At 41.7% G+C, this 18,473-nt stretch overlaps 1 protein-coding gene across 1 annotated transcript; it reads left to right on the top strand.

Annotated features, from left to right (window-relative positions):
* Positions 1–4,208: 4,208 nt before the first annotated feature.
* LOC114034209 (ribonucleoprotein PTB-binding 2-like) lies at positions 4,209–17,017 on the top strand (the record flags this gene model as incomplete). Its single annotated transcript, XM_027849810.1, has 4 exons — positions 4,209–4,703; positions 7,650–7,841; positions 9,903–10,020; positions 16,932–17,017. Coding segments are annotated over exons 1-4 (891 nt in total), but the record flags the coding sequence as incomplete, so codon positions are not given.
* Positions 17,018–18,473: the final 1,456 nt, after the last annotated feature.

Genomic DNA, 18,473 nt, shown 5'->3' with positions numbered 1-18,473 from the left:
TCCTATTGGTTCTAATTCTTACTTACAACATCACTAATGTGAAAATAATGTTTAATAGTAATGTATATGTATAGCCTATATCAGATTGGGCGCCATCTTGGGCAGGGTGATGGGGAGGAAGGGGGACAAAAATTTTAAACTCAAAAGCATATGGAAGTGATTGTTGATAAATCAAAATAAATTAATAAAAAAATTAGGTAGCATTTATAGAGCACCTTAAGGTTTGCGAAGCACTTTGTAAGTATTATCTCTTGATCTTCACAACAGCCTTTGGAGGTAGGTGCCATTATTCTCCCCATTTTTCAGATGAGGAACCTGAAGCAGACAAAGGTGAAATGACTTGTCCAGGCTCACACAGCTGGCAAGTGTCTAAAGCTAGATGTGAACTCAGGTTTTCCTGAAGCCAGGCCTAGCACTTTATCCACTGAGCCACCCATCCTCCTAGATGCCTGATGTAACTGAGTCTGAACAAAAGCACGTCAGAATAGTCTGTATTTGTGGTGTTCTTCCTCTAATATTCATCAGGCTTTATTTTAAAATGCTTATGAAAGAGACAGAATTGTTTTCCCCTCGGCTAGCAGATCTCTTTCCTTGGATTTTCTCCAGAAGGTAATCTTCAGATTAAATGAAAAGGATAATTTTGTTTTGAAATACTGATATCTATTCTGAAATATTACTTTATAATTGGTACATTTTAAGTGTATTATATATTATCAAAAAATTTTTTTTTAAATTTCAAAGTTTGTAATAGGTAACAATGTAAACATCATTTAATTTTATTAATATCTTTTCTATTGTGGTTATAATTTGTTTTGGACCACAAAATTTCAAAACATTTATTGATACCTTGCTTTTTCATCACCTTCATTTTCAACTATATCCCTCTGTATCTCTTTACACAGAAAATCATCCCTCGTAACAAAGAGTAAAGAGGTTGGGGGAATAGTTTTTAGAAAACCAATCTGATGAACAAAATGAGATGGTATCTACAATATTCCATATGCATAGACCTATTTTCATCTCATCTCTTTGGGGCCAAGCTTGATGTATACATGGTTCCATTTTTCTATTTTGCTTCTTTTCCATTTACATTGTGTAATTATTCTATTGTATTCTGGCTCTTACTTCATTTTTCATCTGTTCATTTAAATTTTCTCATACCTGCCCATGGAAGAAAGACAAAGTAGACTAGGATTGGAGATGGCCTTGAAGTCAGGAAGACCTGCGTTCAAGACTTACCTTTTAAACGTATTGGCTTTGTGAAGTTGGGGTAGGTCACTTGCTACTAGTGTTTCAGGCAGCTCTCTAAGGCCAAGAGTTGGCAAGAAAGTTCATTGATAGAGGGAATTTCCTCATTGAGATCTAATTCCCTCCCTATCCCTATGCCTATCTGTATTCTGCAGATTCACTGTTTTTTATGATGTAATATCTCATTACACTCATATGTCAGTTTCTTTAGACATTCCTCAAAGGATGGGAATCCATTTTGTTTCCAGTTTTTTGCTACCACAAAAAGTGCTGTTGTATTTTGATGTATATAGGACCTTTCTATCTTTGACTTCTGTGGTATGCCTCGTTGGTTAAAAGAATTTTTAAAAATATGAGCATTTTAGGGGCAGTTAGGTGGCACAGTGGGTAGAGCACTGACCAGGAGGAGGAGGAGGAGGAGGGAAAGAAAGAAAGATATGAGCATTTTAGTCACTTTCTTAACATAGTTCCAAATTGCTTGCTAGAATGGTTGGATCAATTCACAGTTCCACCAATATGGCGTCTTGCCCCAGCCCCTTTGACTATTCCCATCATTTGCCGTCTATGCTAGTTTGCTGGGTTGTGAGATGAAACCTCAACATTTTGATTTGCACTTATTTCTCTTACCATCAGTGACTTAAAGCAGTCCTTCGTATAATTGCATAAAGCTTGAAATTCTCTTTTTGAGAACTGTTTGTATGCTTTGACGATTTATATACTGGGATATGACTTTTGGCTTTATATATCTGTGTCTTCCCCACATATCCTAGAAATCAGGTCTTTATTGGAGATATTTGATGCAATAATTTCCTGCCCACAATTGACAACTTCCTTTCTCATCCTAGTTACATTGATTTTATTCATTCAAAAGATTTTAAATTTCAGGTAGCTAAAATGATCTGTTTTATCTTTTATGATCACCCTTTTCCTTATTCATAGGTGGGAAAAGGCTTTTCTTATTTTTTTTTCAGTTTTTTTTAAATGTGACCTTTAATAAATTAGTTACCTATTTTGAGCTTACTGAGGATTGGTTAGACCTTAAACTCTTAGAGGGCACCCAGGTAGCTGTGTTTGATTAACTGGTTCTTATCCATGTGGCTACTAAACAGCTTCTGTTTTGTTTTAATGTTTTATTAAAAATGTAGCATTGAGTAGCAATATATATTAAGCCACTAAATTTCTTTTTTATTATTAACATTTAAAACTATTGATTCCAATGCATAAAGTGTCACAGAGGCAGCATGAAGTAGTGTAAAGAGCGTTCCTTTGTGTTAGAAAGAAATGTGCCTTCTGAGACAGAAAATCTGGTATTTTGAATTGAGATCTGCTAGCCGAGGAGAAAACAATTCTGCCTCTTTAATGAGCATTTTAAAATGAAACCTGATGAATATTAGAGGAAGAACACGATAAATACAGACTGTTCTGATGCACTCTTTTTCAGACTCAGTTACATCAGACATCTAGGAGGATGAGTGTCTCAGCAAATCCAGTGAAGCAGATGTCAGGAAAACTCCGTAAAATGAAATGGTTGATTCCATTTAAAAAAAAAAATCAAACCTTTATGGAATCTCTAAGGAACATTTTTCATTTTTGTCGAGTAACTTATTTCTGGTAAATAAGATCTAGCAGTTACAGGTTTGCAAATCATTTTAAATATGTTAACTCATTTTATCTTCATAACAACCTTGTGTAGTAGATGCTATTATTATCTACATTTTCCAGATGAGGAAACTGAGGTCACACAGCTAATAACTGCTTGAGTCAGAATTTGAATTCAGACCTTTTTGACTCCAAATCTAAGGCTGTATTCACTGAGTTGCCCCTATGGAAATCCCTCAGTTGAAGGCCCTCCGTTAGGTGGTCCAATGGATTGGAATTGGGAAAACTCATCTTCATGAGTTCAAATCCAGCCTCAGACACTAGCTGTATGACCCTGGGCAAGTCACTGAACCTTGTTTGCCTCAGTTCCTCATCTGTAAAAATGAGGTGGAGAAGGAAATGGCAAGCCATTCCAGTATATCTGCCAAGAAAACCCCAAATGGGGTGACAGAGTCAGACACAACTGAAAACAATTGAATAACAAAAAAGTCTGACACTGACTGTGGGACCCTGGACAAATCAGTTACTTCTTGCTGCTCTACATTGGTAGAATGAATTTCCTTTTTATGAGTCCCTTAAACTGGTAAAATCGCCAATCTGAAACAATTACAAGAAAATTATTATAATAGTATTTTTGATGATAATGGTTATCTTATTATTTTTGAATCTAAAGCTTCCATATGATCGGGAGCCAATTTTTAGACTGCAGTTTAGGGTGTGGTCCAAATTAGCACAGAGAAGGGTCAGATTATTTCTGCAAATTTTGGGGATGGGGAAGCCCTCTGCCATCTAGGGGAGAACTTTGAGAAGAGTAGGTGGTTTTATACTCTAGGTTCTTTATAGAGTTTTTGAAAGCATTAACTATGTTCTATACCAACAGACCTCCTCAAAACCACCACCACCACCCCAAAACCTACCTCAGATGTCCCTATAGGGCTAGGGGCAACTAGAAGAAAGTACATAGCTTCTCATCATAAAACAAAGATGCCAAGGGATTCTCCACCATAGAACCTTTAATTCACAATTTGGCCACAGCAGAGGCTCTGTGTTATTTTGTTGTAGGAGGGGCACTGCTTCTGGAGTCAGAGGACCTGGGTCCAACTCTCTTCCCTGACGCTCATCACCCGTGTGACTCTGGTCCAGTTGCTTCATCTCTGTAGGCTTCAGTGTCCTCATGTGTCCAATGAGGGGGTTAGACTAGACAGCTTCTGAAGGCCCTTCTACCTCTGGAACTGTACGACTGTGATCCTGTGAGCTCACTAAATTGGAGATCCGTTAATTAAGATGAAAAGAGCAGCCTGCAAACTGTTGAGACTTGCCTCTGTTAGCACAATGCCTGGCATGTAGTAGGCACTTAATAAATGCTTATTGAATTGTCTCTTTCAGCCTTTGTTACCTTATTGGATGGGGAACAAGCCCAAAATGCCATCCAGACATTTCACCAATATTCTCTTCGTGGAAAGGAGATAACTGTTCAGCTGCAGCCCACGGATGCTTTGCTCTGCATCACCAACCTGCCCCCTTCTTTTACAATAGAAGAATTTGAGGAACTGGTCCGGACATTTGGCAATATTGAGAGGTGCTTTTTGGTCTACAACGAAATCACCGGCCATTCTAAGGGCTATGGCTTTGTGGAGTACATGAAAAAAGACTCTGCCGCTAAGGCTAGGTCAGAACTGTTGGGTAAACAGTTAGGAGGTTTCACTCTCTTTGCACAGTGGATGGATGTGAATCAGCTGGCCACCGATCTCATTCATTCTAAGTGCCTATGCATCGATAAACTCCCCAGAGACTTCACCGACTCCCAAGAGCTCTTGCAGATTTTCTCCTTTAGTCATAAGCCTGTGTTTGGTCAGGTAGGTACCCTTCAAGATCCTAAGTTTGAAAGCTTTCTCAGTTATGGAGACAGAGCCGTTGATGATAGGTACACACAGGTTCAATCATTGGGAATGACACTGGCAACTTCAGACTTTCTTTTTTTCTGCTCCTTCCTTAGGCTGTGGCTGAAGACCTTTGCGTCTGTGGCATTTGAAAATGGCTCTTTTCTACTGTTATTCACAAGAGAGAAGTGCCTTTTAAATCATTTAAAATCTGCTCTCGGCAAATCTAGTTGAGCGAAGCATATCAATAAATCTCCTGAAAATGAAAATGGTCTATTCCATAGAAAAATTAAGCCTCTAATTTTCACTGGAGGTTTGATAAACAGCTAACTCAAGAAACTCTAAAAAATATTTCTTATTTTTGTCAAATAACTTATTTCTGGTAAATAAGTAGGAAATGCACATTAGATATTCTTTCTGCTGGTATTTAAGAACACCCTCACCAAGCCATGCCAGGCTTTAAGTTAATGGCAAAATAATTAGTTCTCTTTTGATGTTTGTTTTTTAAAAAATGTTACCCTGTTCATAAAAAATATATTGGTACTGGAAGGATTCGTAATTTCCTCAGTGTGGGCACTTGGCCAGAATGCAACCTTCATGCAACTCCTTAGATACTAACCTTTGAGTGTTCCCATGGTTAAATTATTTAACCCCCTGAGGACAAATTAATAGTAAGCCCCTTTGAACTTAGCTGATCTGGTTCTGAAACAGCAGATACACACTTCTTCACTAGTTTGTAATTGAAGGCTGATTAGCACGTAGGATCTGCCCAAATTTGTACTCCACTGGTATAGCTTTTAGAAATAAGGGTTACCTCCACATTCCAGTGAGACATTGGAATAAGACTTTGGTAGAAGTTCATAGAATGAAACCAAGACATACCAAAACAAATCCCCAGGGTAAATGCACTTTTGACTTAACATACGTTCATCTAACAAAGTTTTAAAAATGACATTTATTGAATGTAATTCCTTCCTTCCCTCCTTCCTTCTTCCCTTCCTTTCTTCCTTCCTCCCCCTCCCCCTTTCCCTCCCTCCCTCCCTCCTCCCTAAACTTCTAATTTCGTTAGTATATGGAAATTCAGATGAGGAAATTCCCTCCACCAGTGTAGGTCATCACCCCTCTGTGACTTCTGGTCCTAGAGAAGTGCCTAGCACACAAACAGTAGAAGTGATTATAGTCCAGAGCCCAGAAACAAGTATGTGTCCCAAGTGGGACTTGAATCAAGATCCTGCCTTGGTTTCTCCTCTCTCCTTGTCTTTGTTTCCTCAGTGCTTTCCACACTGCTTGGCACATACTGCTTGGGTGCTCCGTAAATGCTTGTTGATTGATGGATGCCCAGTACCAAGCTATCTGGGCAATGGATATACTAGAGATAACATTAAAAGAAAAAAACAACAACCAGGTTGATGGCGTCCTCCTCCTTCCTTCTTTCCATGAAACCAACTGAAACAGACACACAGAAGCAGAAGGGCATTCGATCATCCTGTCTGAGCCCTTCTTCAGCACTTGTGTCACGCATTCTTTCTAAGCAGATTAAAATGCCTTTGTGAGATGTTTAACAAAATCAAAATGTAATAGGACTTAGATTGTGTTAATATATTTTCACTTGGCAGCCCACAGATCTTTATGTACATTTAGTGACCCCCAGTTTCTACTAGAGTTTGACACTCCTGCTTTATGGAATCATTTCCCCATCATTGAAAAGGTGATTTACTATATTTTTGAGTCATGGTAGTCTGATAGATCCTTTAAAGAATGAGAGTGGCCAACCTAAACCTCTTAAGATTGATGGGCAGTACTTGAAATAAAGATAAAGGAAAAAATCCCTGCACGAGTTATTACCTTGAGACTGTGATTATGCTTTTGGAAAGATCTAAAATAATATTACAACATAGGAAAATGCAAATGATGATGGTGACGGTGCTGATAGCTGGTATTTACAGAATATTTTACAAAGCACTTTCCAAATGTTATCTCATTTGATTCCCACAACAGTCCTGTGAGGTAGATGCTTTTGTTATCCCCACTTCACAAATGAGGAAACTGAGGCTGAGAGAGGTTGACTTGCCCAGGACCAACTAGCTGGCAAGTGTCTGAGGCAGGATTCAAATTCAGGTCTTCCTGACTCCAAGCTCAGCACTCTACCTGTTGGACTGCCTGCCTGCCTATGGATATCCTCCCACTACGGCACAGTCCCAGAGTTGGAAGGAGTCTCATTAGCTTTCTAGTAATACCTGAAAAAGAATTCCTTCTATCACATATAGAATAATAAATGGTTATCTAGCTTATCTCTCAAATAAAATTATATTCATAAAGTGCTTAGCGCAGTGCCCTGTCACATAGAAGGCACTTAATATATGCTTATTCCCTTCCCCCTTCTCTTTGCTTGTAGATCTCCAATGACGGTGGAATCTCCTACTTCCTGAAGCAGACCGTTTCATCTTGGAAATAGTCATTAGGGACATTTTCCTTACTACAGACCTCTGTTTTTCTCTTTGCATCTTCTGTTTCTTGCTCTTCAGCCTTCCTGATACAAATTGAAAACCTCCCACATCTTCTCACTCTGTACAATTCTTGTCCATGTTTTTCTATAAAGACTCTCTTGTGGATCCATACCAATATGTTGGATGCCTTCTTTGGGTTTCATGTCTTGGAGGTGCCCATTTGTCCCTCTTGCAGTCTCTGTCTTCTCCCTTTCTCCAGAGAGTATCTCCACCCCTGGCCACACACAGCCTTTAGAATGACTCACGTGCAACATGGTACCCACAATGACTTGCTCAGTTGATCAGCATTGTAACCTACAATCAGTTTGTCCTTGAAAAATGTAAAAATATCTTTTACACCAGGTGAATTTTGTAAGCAAATATTTCCAAGCAATTCTCAGTTAACTCTTTGCAAATGAAATGTGTATTACCTCAGTTGGCACAGGATGAAGGGAACTATGCAGGCGGGTTTGCTGTAGTTGAATATGACACTGCAGAACACGCTGAGGACGTTCAGCAGGCAGCTGATGGGATGACGATCAAGGGAAACCAGGTCCAGGTGTCCTTCTGCGCCCCTGGAGCATCTGGAAGAAGTACATTAGCAGCGCTGATCGCTGCGCAAAGAATGGTAAGGAATATTGACTTTGAAAATACAGAAAATTTCTCAAAAATGAAAAAAAAAACTGCTTCTTCCAGATCGCAATGTAGCTAATTGAGTGTTTGTCTCAGTTTCTTCTATCCAAGATAATTGATCGTTGTGTCTAAAGTCTTCTCATTCATTCATTTTATTTGATTGAACAACAACAACAATAATAACAGTAATAATTTTACAGCACTTTAAGGTTTGCAAAGGGCTTTACATGTATTATAAACAATGCTGGGAGGTAGGTGCTGTTATTATCCCCATTTTACAGATATGGAAACTGAGACTAAGAAAAGTTAAATGACTTGCCCAGGATCATGTGGCGAGGAAGTGTCTGAGGCAGGATTCTAACTCAGATCTTCTGACTACAAGTCCAGGACTATCTACTAGACAAACTGCCTCCCTGATTTCTGTAAATACCAGCTATCAGCACCGTCACCATCATCATTTGCATTTTCCTATGTTGTAATATTATTTTAGATCTTTCCAAAAGCATAATCACAGTCTCAAGGTAATAACTCGTGCAGGGATTTTTTCCTTTATCTTTATTTCAAGTACTGCCCATCAATCTTAAGAGGTTTAGGTTGGCCACTCTCATTCTTTAAAGGATCTATCAGACTACCATGACTCAAAAATATAGTAAATCACCTTTCAATGATGGGGAAATGATTCCATAAATTTCTTCTGTCACAAGCTTTTGAAGAAGTACTTTTTTGGGGAGGAGGGGAATAAGTAATTAACTAAATGATGATTTCTTCAATCAATCCAGAAATCTGGCAGTGGAAAGAAGATATTGTTTAATAACGTGCTTGTAGCTTCACTTCACTTCCTGGAACAATTCTGGCACACGTGATTAAGGGGATGGTTTGTGAGCATTTAGAAAGGGAGGCAGTGATCAGAGAAAGCCAGGGTGCAAGTCACGCCACATTAACCTCACCTTTCCACATTAGGTCAGGGGAAATGCTAGTGTCTTCAGCAAGGTGTTTGACAGTCTCTCTTGGACTACTCATAGTTAAAATGGAGACATACAGGAAGATGTCTTTGGATCTGGCTGAAGGACAGGCCCAGATAGAGACCATTCGTGGGTCAACATCCATCTGGAGCCCAGGCCTGAGTACAACCAGAGTACTTAGGGTGTTTTGTTCAAGACCTTTCTTGTTAGGAAAGGCACTGGTAACATCCAGAGAAGGGCAGCTGGGGTGATAAAGCTCCTCTAATTTAGGTAATATGTGGGTCTAATAGAGTAATGGAGTCTCTTTAACCTGAAGAAGAGAAGGCATGGGGGTGAGAGAGGCCATGACAGTTGTCTTCAGTTACATAAGATGTCCTGTGGAAGAAAGATTAGACTTCTGTTGCTTGGCCCCGTAGGCCAATGTGGATGTTATAAAGAAGCGAAGTTAGTTTGATGCAAGGAAAAACTTCCTTAAGCTCCAAGCTGTCCCAGAGTGCCTAGAAAGGTGTTCTGGGTTCCCCCTCACTGGAGTTTTCAAGCGGAGTCTGGATGACCCTGCACTCATTGAGGATAGCGTAGTGGGAATTCTTGTTCAGGGACAGTGTGGACAAGATGAACACCGAGGCTCCCCCCCCCAACTCTGAGCTACTGAAATTCTGTGACCCCAAGAGCAGTCTCCTTATTGCTAGGGTATTCCGATCGGGCCAGAGAGAGCTGTTTCTGATAGGACATTCTGATTTCTTTTATGCCTCTGTCATTTTAACGTTTATTAGTTTTATGATGAGAGTCTGTCTATTAAATTGATAATACCACAAATGTTTCTTTGTAAGCACTTGGTCCATCTTATGGTGGTCTTGAAATGTTGCATAGTAGGAGGTCCCATAGAACTGTAATTCAAAAATATCGTTATTTTTAAGTTGGGATTGAATCGTATAACCAATGGATACCATAAAGGAGCCTATTTTTTAATGTAAATATGGAAGATTTGATTTGTAAATTTAGACATATGGTTATTCCCCAAACAAGGATTAAACAAATGATATCTTTTGCATTTATCTTGGTTTTAATGTTGCTTATTTCTGTGTTCATTTAAGATGCGCAATAATCGAAAGGGTTTACTTCCAGAGCCAAATCCAGTACAGATTATGAAGAGTTTAAACAACCCCGCCATGTTGCAGATTTTACTGCAACCACAGTTACATGGACATGCTGGTAAGCCAGGTGGGCATAGCTGTTAAAACAACATGTATTTCAAATTCAGAATTTAATGTGAACTTTGGTATTCTGATGAGAAAAACACATTTGTAACCCTATGTTTAAAACAACATTGAACATCAGAAAACCCTAAGATTAGAGAATCACACAGAATCTCAAAATTCTGAGTTGGAAGGGACCTCAGTGACCATCCAGAATCTTCTCTACAGAATATTCAGCAAGTTGTCTTTCCACCTTTGCTTGAAGACCACCCTTGAGGAAGAGCCATTCCCCTCCCTCTCTCATGGCATCTCATTCCATTTTTGGACCATTCTAGTTGTTAAGGAGTCTTTCCAGACATAAAGCCTAATTATGCCTTCTGTCCACTGATCTTTGGCCCTCTGAGGCTAAGCAGAGGAAGCCTAATCCTTCTTCCACATGCTGTCCCTTTGAATACTGTTACGATTCTGCCCTCTTTAACTATTCTTCTCACCAGGCTAAACATCCTCCAACTCCTTCCGCTGATTCTCATATGGCATACCAGGAGTAGGGAACCTGTGGCCTCGAGGCCACATGTGGCCTTCTAGGTCCTTGGGTGCAGCCTTTTGACTGAGTCCAAGTTTTACAGAACAAATCCTTTTATTAAGCACTTTTTGCTACAGTAGCATAAATACTGACTCAGGTGGATAATAAATATGCACATAGATACATAGATTTATTAAATGATACATAGCATTATTAAATGTTTACCATGTGCCAGGCATTGTGTTAATCACTGGGGATACAAATACTAGGAAGCAAGATGCTCCCTGCCTTCAAGAAGCTTACATTCTAATGAAGGAAGACAACACTTAAAGGGACCAGGAAAGTGGGGGATGGCAGGAGTGTGAAAGGAAGGCAAAGAAGGAAGCAGGAGGAGCAGTCTGGTGAGTCCAAGTGGGAGGCTGTGCTTTTTCTTAAAATGGTGGTTGAGCTTGAAGTTCATTAAGAAATCCAGATCTTTTTCAGGTGATGGATGTCTGGTGAGGCCTCCCCAATCTTATATTTATGTATTGGGTTTTAGAACTCAAGTGTAAGACTTCATGGTTGTCAAATTTTAGCTTAATGGATTAAGCATGGTGCTTTAACCTGTTGGGATCTCTTTGGGTTCTGACTCCGTGTACAGGGTGTTGTTAGCTCTCCCTCCCAGTTTTGGGTCATTTGTGTGTTTGTTACATGTGCTGTCAATGCCTGTATCCAAGACTGTGATGAACTTATCAAGCACATCAGGCCAAGTCCAGATGCCTGAGGGCGCTACATCAGGTACTCTTTCCAAGATGATCCCGGGACTGTTTGTGACTCCTCTTTGGACGCATCTATTCATTCCGTTCTAATCAACCTAATTGTATGATCATTCAGCCCATATTTTTTCCCCAACAACATGAGAGACTTTTGTTGAATGCTTTGCTAAAATGTAGATAAACCATAGCATCCCCTTTACCTACCAGCTTAATAATCCCATTAAAAAAGAAAATGAGGTTAGTCTAGATTCACCTATTCACAGTGAAGTCATGTTGGCTTTTCATAGTCATTGCTTCCTTTTCCAAGTGACCACTGACCGTCCTTTTAGTAATACAGTCTAGCTTTTGGGCAAGAATTGAAGTCAAGATCAATGGCCTCCAGTGGGAAGCCTGCATTCCCTTCCTATTTTTGATAATGAAGGTGTTTGCTCTTTTCTAAGTCCTTTGGTACAAGGGTAAGAAACCTGCGGCCTCGAGGCCACATGTACTCTAGTTCTAGCCCTTCGACTGAGTTCAAACTTCACGGAACAAATCCCCTTAATGAGACAATTTGCTCTGTAAAACTTGCACTCAGTCAAAAGGCGGCACCCAAGGACCTAGAAGGCTGTGAGTGGCCTCAGGGTCACAGGTTCCCCACCCCTGCTTTGCTCCCTCCTGTTCTGCATGCTCCTAGTGGCTCAGCCATCACACTTGCCACTGCTTTCAGCCGTTGAGTTTGTAGTTGATCTGATACTGATACAAACTTCTGAAGGGCGGCTTGATGCTTTTTTATCTCCTTCCTTTAGGGGGAAGGGAGTGGCTATCAGTGCCTAGCTTACACCTTGTCTTGCACAGGGCCATCAGCAACCCTCTGACACCCCACCTCATTTCCAACTCTAACTCCCATATTTGTGTTATCTTCCCCTATTCAAATGGAAGCTCCTTGAGGGCAGGGGCTATGTATTTCACTTTTGCACTTGCATTCCCCAGTGATTGGTACAATTCTTGACACTTAGTAAGTGCTTAATGATTTTTTTAATTCACTCATTCACTCATTCTTTGAATTTTGTTCCATTCCTTCCTTTTCCAAGATCATTCTCCTTGGCAGAGAAGATCAGAATTAGACAGCCACTGGTTATCATTGTCCCCTCCATAATGAGCAATGATCCTATCCCTTCTTTGATCTTCCTCTTTTGCTGCTTTCTTCAGCAACTTCTGCTCATTCTGACCTTTAACACTCAACATTTTCCTTATAGGCCAATGCCATATATCTTTTTCCCCCTCCCTTGCTTCCGCAGTCTTTTTTTTTTCTTCTTAATCTGAGTCGGTTCTCTGAACCGATGGGCGAGATGGTGCCAGGATGCTTTGGAGGGGTCCAAACTGGGGTGCACTTCCTATAGTGTGGAGGTGGAGTCTTTTTTGCATTCAGTAAGTATCATACCATAAAGATAATTCTTGAGATGGTATTCGTTTATACAGCTGATAATGATTAACAGAACAGCATTACTCATTTACTTTAGCAAAGGTCATAGTTTGGCTACGCCTTTTCTTTGTGAAGTTACAGGTCTGTTTCCTCTTTCTTTACTTTCATAAAAAGACATTCTGTCAAAAACAATCAAGGCAGCATTGCTTTCTAACAACACTATTCAGTCTTTTAGTAAACACATCATTGTCTTCATAGATGGCTAGTCGGCAGCTAAGGAACTATCTGTTCCAAAAGTTTGTATGTTAAGTCAGTTGTCTGGAACGTGGAATGCACTTTCCTCTTTAGTCATTGTTATAGAGAGTGCGGATGCAGGTTCCCAGGCTGACTCTCAAATGCTGTTTAACCCCTTATGCAGCTCAAGTAAAATCTGTGTCACCGATGCTCTCTAAGTGAGCCACCAAGTGCAATAGTGTTCCTAGAGGAAAATGCATGTGTAGGTTCTAGCTCTGGATGCTAGGAACACACCTCCCTCGCTGTGGAGGGAATAGGAATTCCCTCTCCCTTCATCTACTCCACTAGATGGGTAGTAGATCAGGAGCTCCCTTTGGCTCCCGGGTGCTTGTGGAATGGTAGCAGGACTGAGCACTTTGAAGAACATAATTTTGCATCACTAAGGGTAAGGAGAAGGAAGGGAGCTATGAATGGTGTGAGAAGCAGGGTTGGAGGCTCCAGGGAGTTGTGGGTAAAGAGATGTTCTTGTGAGTGTGTGTGGGTGGGTGTAGAAAAAAGGTAACTTTCAGAAGCAAGAGGCACTTGCATCTGGGGAAATCAGGAAAGGCTTCATGTAGGAGGTAGTATATGAATGAATAAGTGAACAAATGAATGAACAGCATTTGTTAAATGTTATTAAGTGAAAGGAGACAGGTGTAGGAAGAGAGTGAAAGGAAGGGAGAGGGTAGTGGGAGGAACCCATTTCCTCAGCCTTGGCAAGTCTGCCTTCCCCCATTTGCCATTCTAAGCCTCTCCACTTGGCTGGGTTCCCTGGAGCCTGCTATGATGGCTTACCTTTGCATGTGGCTGAAGCTTAAAATAACAGATATCTTCCAAATAGGTTATTCTTTAAAATACAGTGATTTTGTGTAATGGCTTTTCAGTGTCTTTCTGTATGCTTCCTTTCTAAGAATGTTTATTTTAGGATATAGCTAATCCTGGGACAACTGTCCCAAATTCTGACATGCTGACTCTCTGGACTCCCCACTTACACACACACACACACACACACACACACACACACACACATTTATACACACATATTCTCACACACACTCACACACTCACACACACATATTCCCACACATATTCACACACACTCTCTCACACACACTCACACACATTTTCACACACACACACACACAAACACGCACTCACACACTCTCACACTCACTCATTCCTTTGCTTTTTACTGCTGCAGAGGGAGTTAAGTTGTCCCTGACCTCTGGGAGTGAGCAGCCATTGGGGCCTGGCCAGGGTCAGCCCCAGTCCTGCCTTTCCAGCCACATCTGGACACCCAGCTCACAATTAGAATTGAAATGGGCAGAACTGAACTCGTCTTCTGCCCCCACCCTACTTCTCCCTACATCTCCCCATTTCTGTTACTGGCTCCACCGCTGTTCCTCAGGCTGGAAAACCAGGAGTGATCCCTGCACTCCTCAGATCCAGCCATTAGCCTTGCTAAGTTCAATCCTGTCTACATGCAGAGGGTCTTCTCTCTTCTCTTCGGTCCTTCTATCAGCACCAAGGTTTAGCCATTGCTTATTCTTCTTGAGGACTCTGGCAGTAACTTTCTTGATAGATTTCCAGTGCTAATCTATTACACACTGACCTTCCTAAAGCTTAATTTTTCTAAAGCATTGCTTTGGCCGGGGCTTCAGTTTCCCCATCTGTAAAATAAAGGGATTGGACTAGTTGACTCTGTGGTCCCTTCTGGCTAGCAGGGCTCTGATCCTCCAGGTATTTATGCCATTTCCATGGGTATAGGGGTCGATTCAGATCTCGGTATCTTTCACAGCACCTTGTCTACATTAAAATTGTTGTAGAGATACATGAGGAGTCAAAGAATGGATGTGAAAGGATGTATTGATGTGGAAGCAGTGTGGGGTAGTAATATGAGCCCTGATTTGGAGTCAGAGGAACTGGGATCGAATCCCAGCTCTGTATTTTACCCTCTGTGGGACCCAGAGGCAAAATCTGCAGGCCTGAGTTTCTGCACCTATGAAAGGAGGGCAGTGCTGGGGGGCCTCAGGCATGGAGTCTTTATGGTGTCTGGCTACACGTGGCCTGGCAGCGGCTCCTTGCCAAGGAAGTTCAACTCTCTCTGTCCTTTCTCCCGAATGCTTTGCTCAGCTGAAGAGCCACCGCTGGCTATGTTGCGTGGTGGTTCAGAATCTTTTCGCGGCTTCCCTTTGCTTCCTTAATCAAAGTCACCCCTCGCCCCGTCCGCCAGATGTGTGCCTCCTCACTGGTCCAGTTTTGTCTCATCACTTCTCTCCATGTTCTCTATGCTCCAGTCAAACTGGATGCCCTGCCTTCCCTCCTCTGTGCCAGGCCAGGCCCTGTACCCGGGATGCTTTCCTCCCCTCTGGAGTCATTCTGTAAAGGTTAGCTTCTGCGCTTCTTCCTCCAAGAAAGCTTTCCCAAGACCCCAGCTCCACACCTCAACCCTCTCTCTTTGCCCCTTATCGCTAATACCCTTACAGGTCATTTTGTATTATACGTGTTTTTGTCTGTGTTAGGTCCCTCTCTTAAATCGTAAGCTCTGTGTCTCTAGGGCCATTTAACTTTGGAATTTCCTCTGTGTTTTCAAATGGTGATCAGCACACAGTAGGTCCTTCAAGTTTGTTGGATTGCACTGAATCGAGTTTAGGGCTTCGGGAGGTCAGGGTGCAGGATCATAGCATCTCCAAATTGAAAGGAACCTCAAAGGTCATAGCATCATAGATTTAGAGCCAGAAGGGTATTCGAAGTCATTCCATCCAATCCTGTTGTTTTATAGATGAGAAAACTTGAGGCCCAGGGAGACTGGGACTTGCCTAAGGCCACCCAGCTAGTCAGTGTCCGAGGTAGGATTTGAACCCAGGTCTTCCTGACTCCAGATGCCGTTTCTAATGCATTGTGCAGCTTCTCCAGCCCATACTTGAACAGCAATTCTCTTCTTCAAAATCCCCAACAGGTCTAGCCTCTCCATCCAGCCACCAGTGCTGGAGGCCTCATTGGCTCCTGACCAGCCCCTGCTAAAGTGTTTCCTTATTTCAAACTGAAATCTGCCTCTTCCAGCCCTGGTTCTGCCTCTGGGGCAAGGCAGAAAGCAACTCGTCTCTTTTCCTCATGGCAGGATTCCAGATGGCTGGAGATAGTTATAATACTGCCCCCACTCTACCACATTATTTTTCTCTCCAGGCTGAACATCCTCACTTCTGTCAGCTGGAGGGTGCCAGACCTTTGTGCCCCTGCATTTTCTCTGCTCATCATCCACATTTCGAATGCTTCAACTTTTTGTTGTTCAGTTGTTTCAAATGTTTCTGACTCTTCATGATTCCTTTTGGGGTTTTCTTAGCTGAGATACTGGAGTGGTTTGCCATTTCCTTTTCCAGCTCATTTTACAGATGAGAAAACGGAGGCAAACAGGGTTAAGTGACTTGCCCAGGGTCACACAGTTAGTAAGTGTCTGAGGCTGGATTTGAACTCAGGTCTTCCTAACTCCAGGCCAGGCACTCCACCCACTGCACCACTGGCTACTCTACCCTTCAGCTGGCCTGTGGTTTTAATGATAAGCAAATCAAATTCTGCTCCTGTTCCATTGATTGTTCCATCCGTGTCCTGCCATGTACTTGCTTTGTGACTTTGGGAGAGGCCCCTTTACCTCTATGGACCCCACCTTCTTCTTCTATAAGCTAGGAGAGTTGGACTAGTTGGTCACTGGCTCTTTCCAGCTACAACGATCTAAACCAAGTAAGGAAGACTCCACCTCTGACACCAGCAGGGTGACCTTGGGCAAGTCGTTTAACTTCTTTGGGCCTCAGTTTTTTTATTTGTAAAATGAAGGGGATGGCCTTATCTCTAAAGCCCCTTCCACTGCTAAATTGTGAGGACACACCATTCTTTGTCATTCCTGTGACCCTTTTTGCTTCGTGTCTTGTGAGACTTTCTGGCGTTTCGTGGAATTGAAATTTCCTTTTTTCTTCCAGCAGTTCTCGGAGCCCCTGCCAGTTTGCCTCATCTGGTGAACCCATCCATCACCCCTGCATTTTTGCAGTTGAATAAAATACACCAGGTATGGTCCAGACCCATGATCTCCTCGGTCCAGGGAACCCTGGGGGTTCCATGTCCTCTCCCCTATCCTGTTTGACAAAGTCTAGGTAACTTGGGATTACAGAGATTTGTCTGGGGCACCAATGGGTTAAGTGTCACCCAGCCAGCATTTGGCCGAGGCGGGACCTGATGTCAAGTCTTCCTGACTCCAGCTCTCTTTCACGTTATTGCCCACCACACCAGGTGTGTCACAACTAAACAGCGTCAGATTTTCTGATTTGAGGAAGCTTTTGGCATTAACTGCTAAAGTTCTCGAGAACTTTCAACTACATAAAAATGAAAAATAAAATTATTTTTTAAGATATATGACTTGGAAAAAAAGATAACTCGGTTGTGACATACTTCTTGCTTGCTATGAAGTATGAAACTGTCTGTTGGTAACAAAGCTTGCTGCTTGTGCAGGCCAGTCAGGTCCTAACGTTGCCTGTTTCCAGCAAGGCTTTAACTCCAAATGTGTCATTGGTCAAGGGTATCAGAAGGCACAGTAATGTGAAAGTATTCTTAGAATTGGGGCAGTTGAGGGGACATAAATAATCCTTGCTTGCAAAGCAGTAAACAGATCTCTTACCTTTATTCCTGAGAAGTACAGACTTCAAATTCCAGTAGGGCCACACGGCATGTTGGGGACTTTTATTTCTGAGTGGCCTCAGAAGGGTTTCCCCACCGGTCATTTCAGCCTGGTGGGATTGTTCGTGTACCTCCTCTGAGCTGTTCTGATGAAGATAGGAACTTCAGTCCTTGCTTAATCTGAAGTTAAACTGTAATTTCAGTTAAGAGGCTGGTGAAAAGATTGATTTATATCAGAGTGTCCATTCTACTGGACAGAATGATTTGGGACTTTGTATATCTGGCCATCAAAAGATTGCCTTTTGGATAACCCTACACCACCACAATCATAATTATAGGGACTGGGCCAGTGATTTCTTTGATATGCGGAACTCCCAAGTGAGGAATATCCCTCTTCTAATGCAAGTTGGCACTCTTCTGCAGTTTGTGGTTTTAGAGAGTTGCCTAGAGCCCTCAGAAGTTAAGTGACTTGCTTAGGGTTACGTATTCATCTAGTGAGTCTGAGAGTGGATTTGAACTCAGTTCTTCCTGACTGAAGGCCCAGCACTCTATTCACTGTGGTGCCCTGTTTTGTTTTTGTACATTATTTTGCCTTCATTAAAATTTTTAAACTTCATTAAAATTTTTTGAAATCATGTCTACGCAATCAATCAGTAGGTATTTATTAAGCACCTACTGTGTGCCAGGCAGTGTGCTAAGCACACCTTGAAATGTGCTAGGTGTTGTCAGGGCTCCATGTGGGCCATGGTTGCTATGATCAATTTCACCCTTTCTGATGTTGGGTATCAAGAAAGAAAGAGAGAGAGAAAGAAAGAAAGAAAGAAAGAAAGAAAGAAAGAAAGAAAGAAAGA

The sequence above is a fragment of the Vombatus ursinus genome, unplaced genomic scaffold, assembly GCF_900497805.2.
Source record: "Vombatus ursinus unplaced genomic scaffold, bare-nosed wombat genome assembly UNPS02008549.1, whole genome shotgun sequence".
NCBI classification, from domain to species: Eukaryota; Metazoa; Chordata; class Mammalia; order Diprotodontia; family Vombatidae; genus Vombatus; species Vombatus ursinus.
This window is presented reverse-complemented; position numbering and strand designations above follow the sequence as displayed.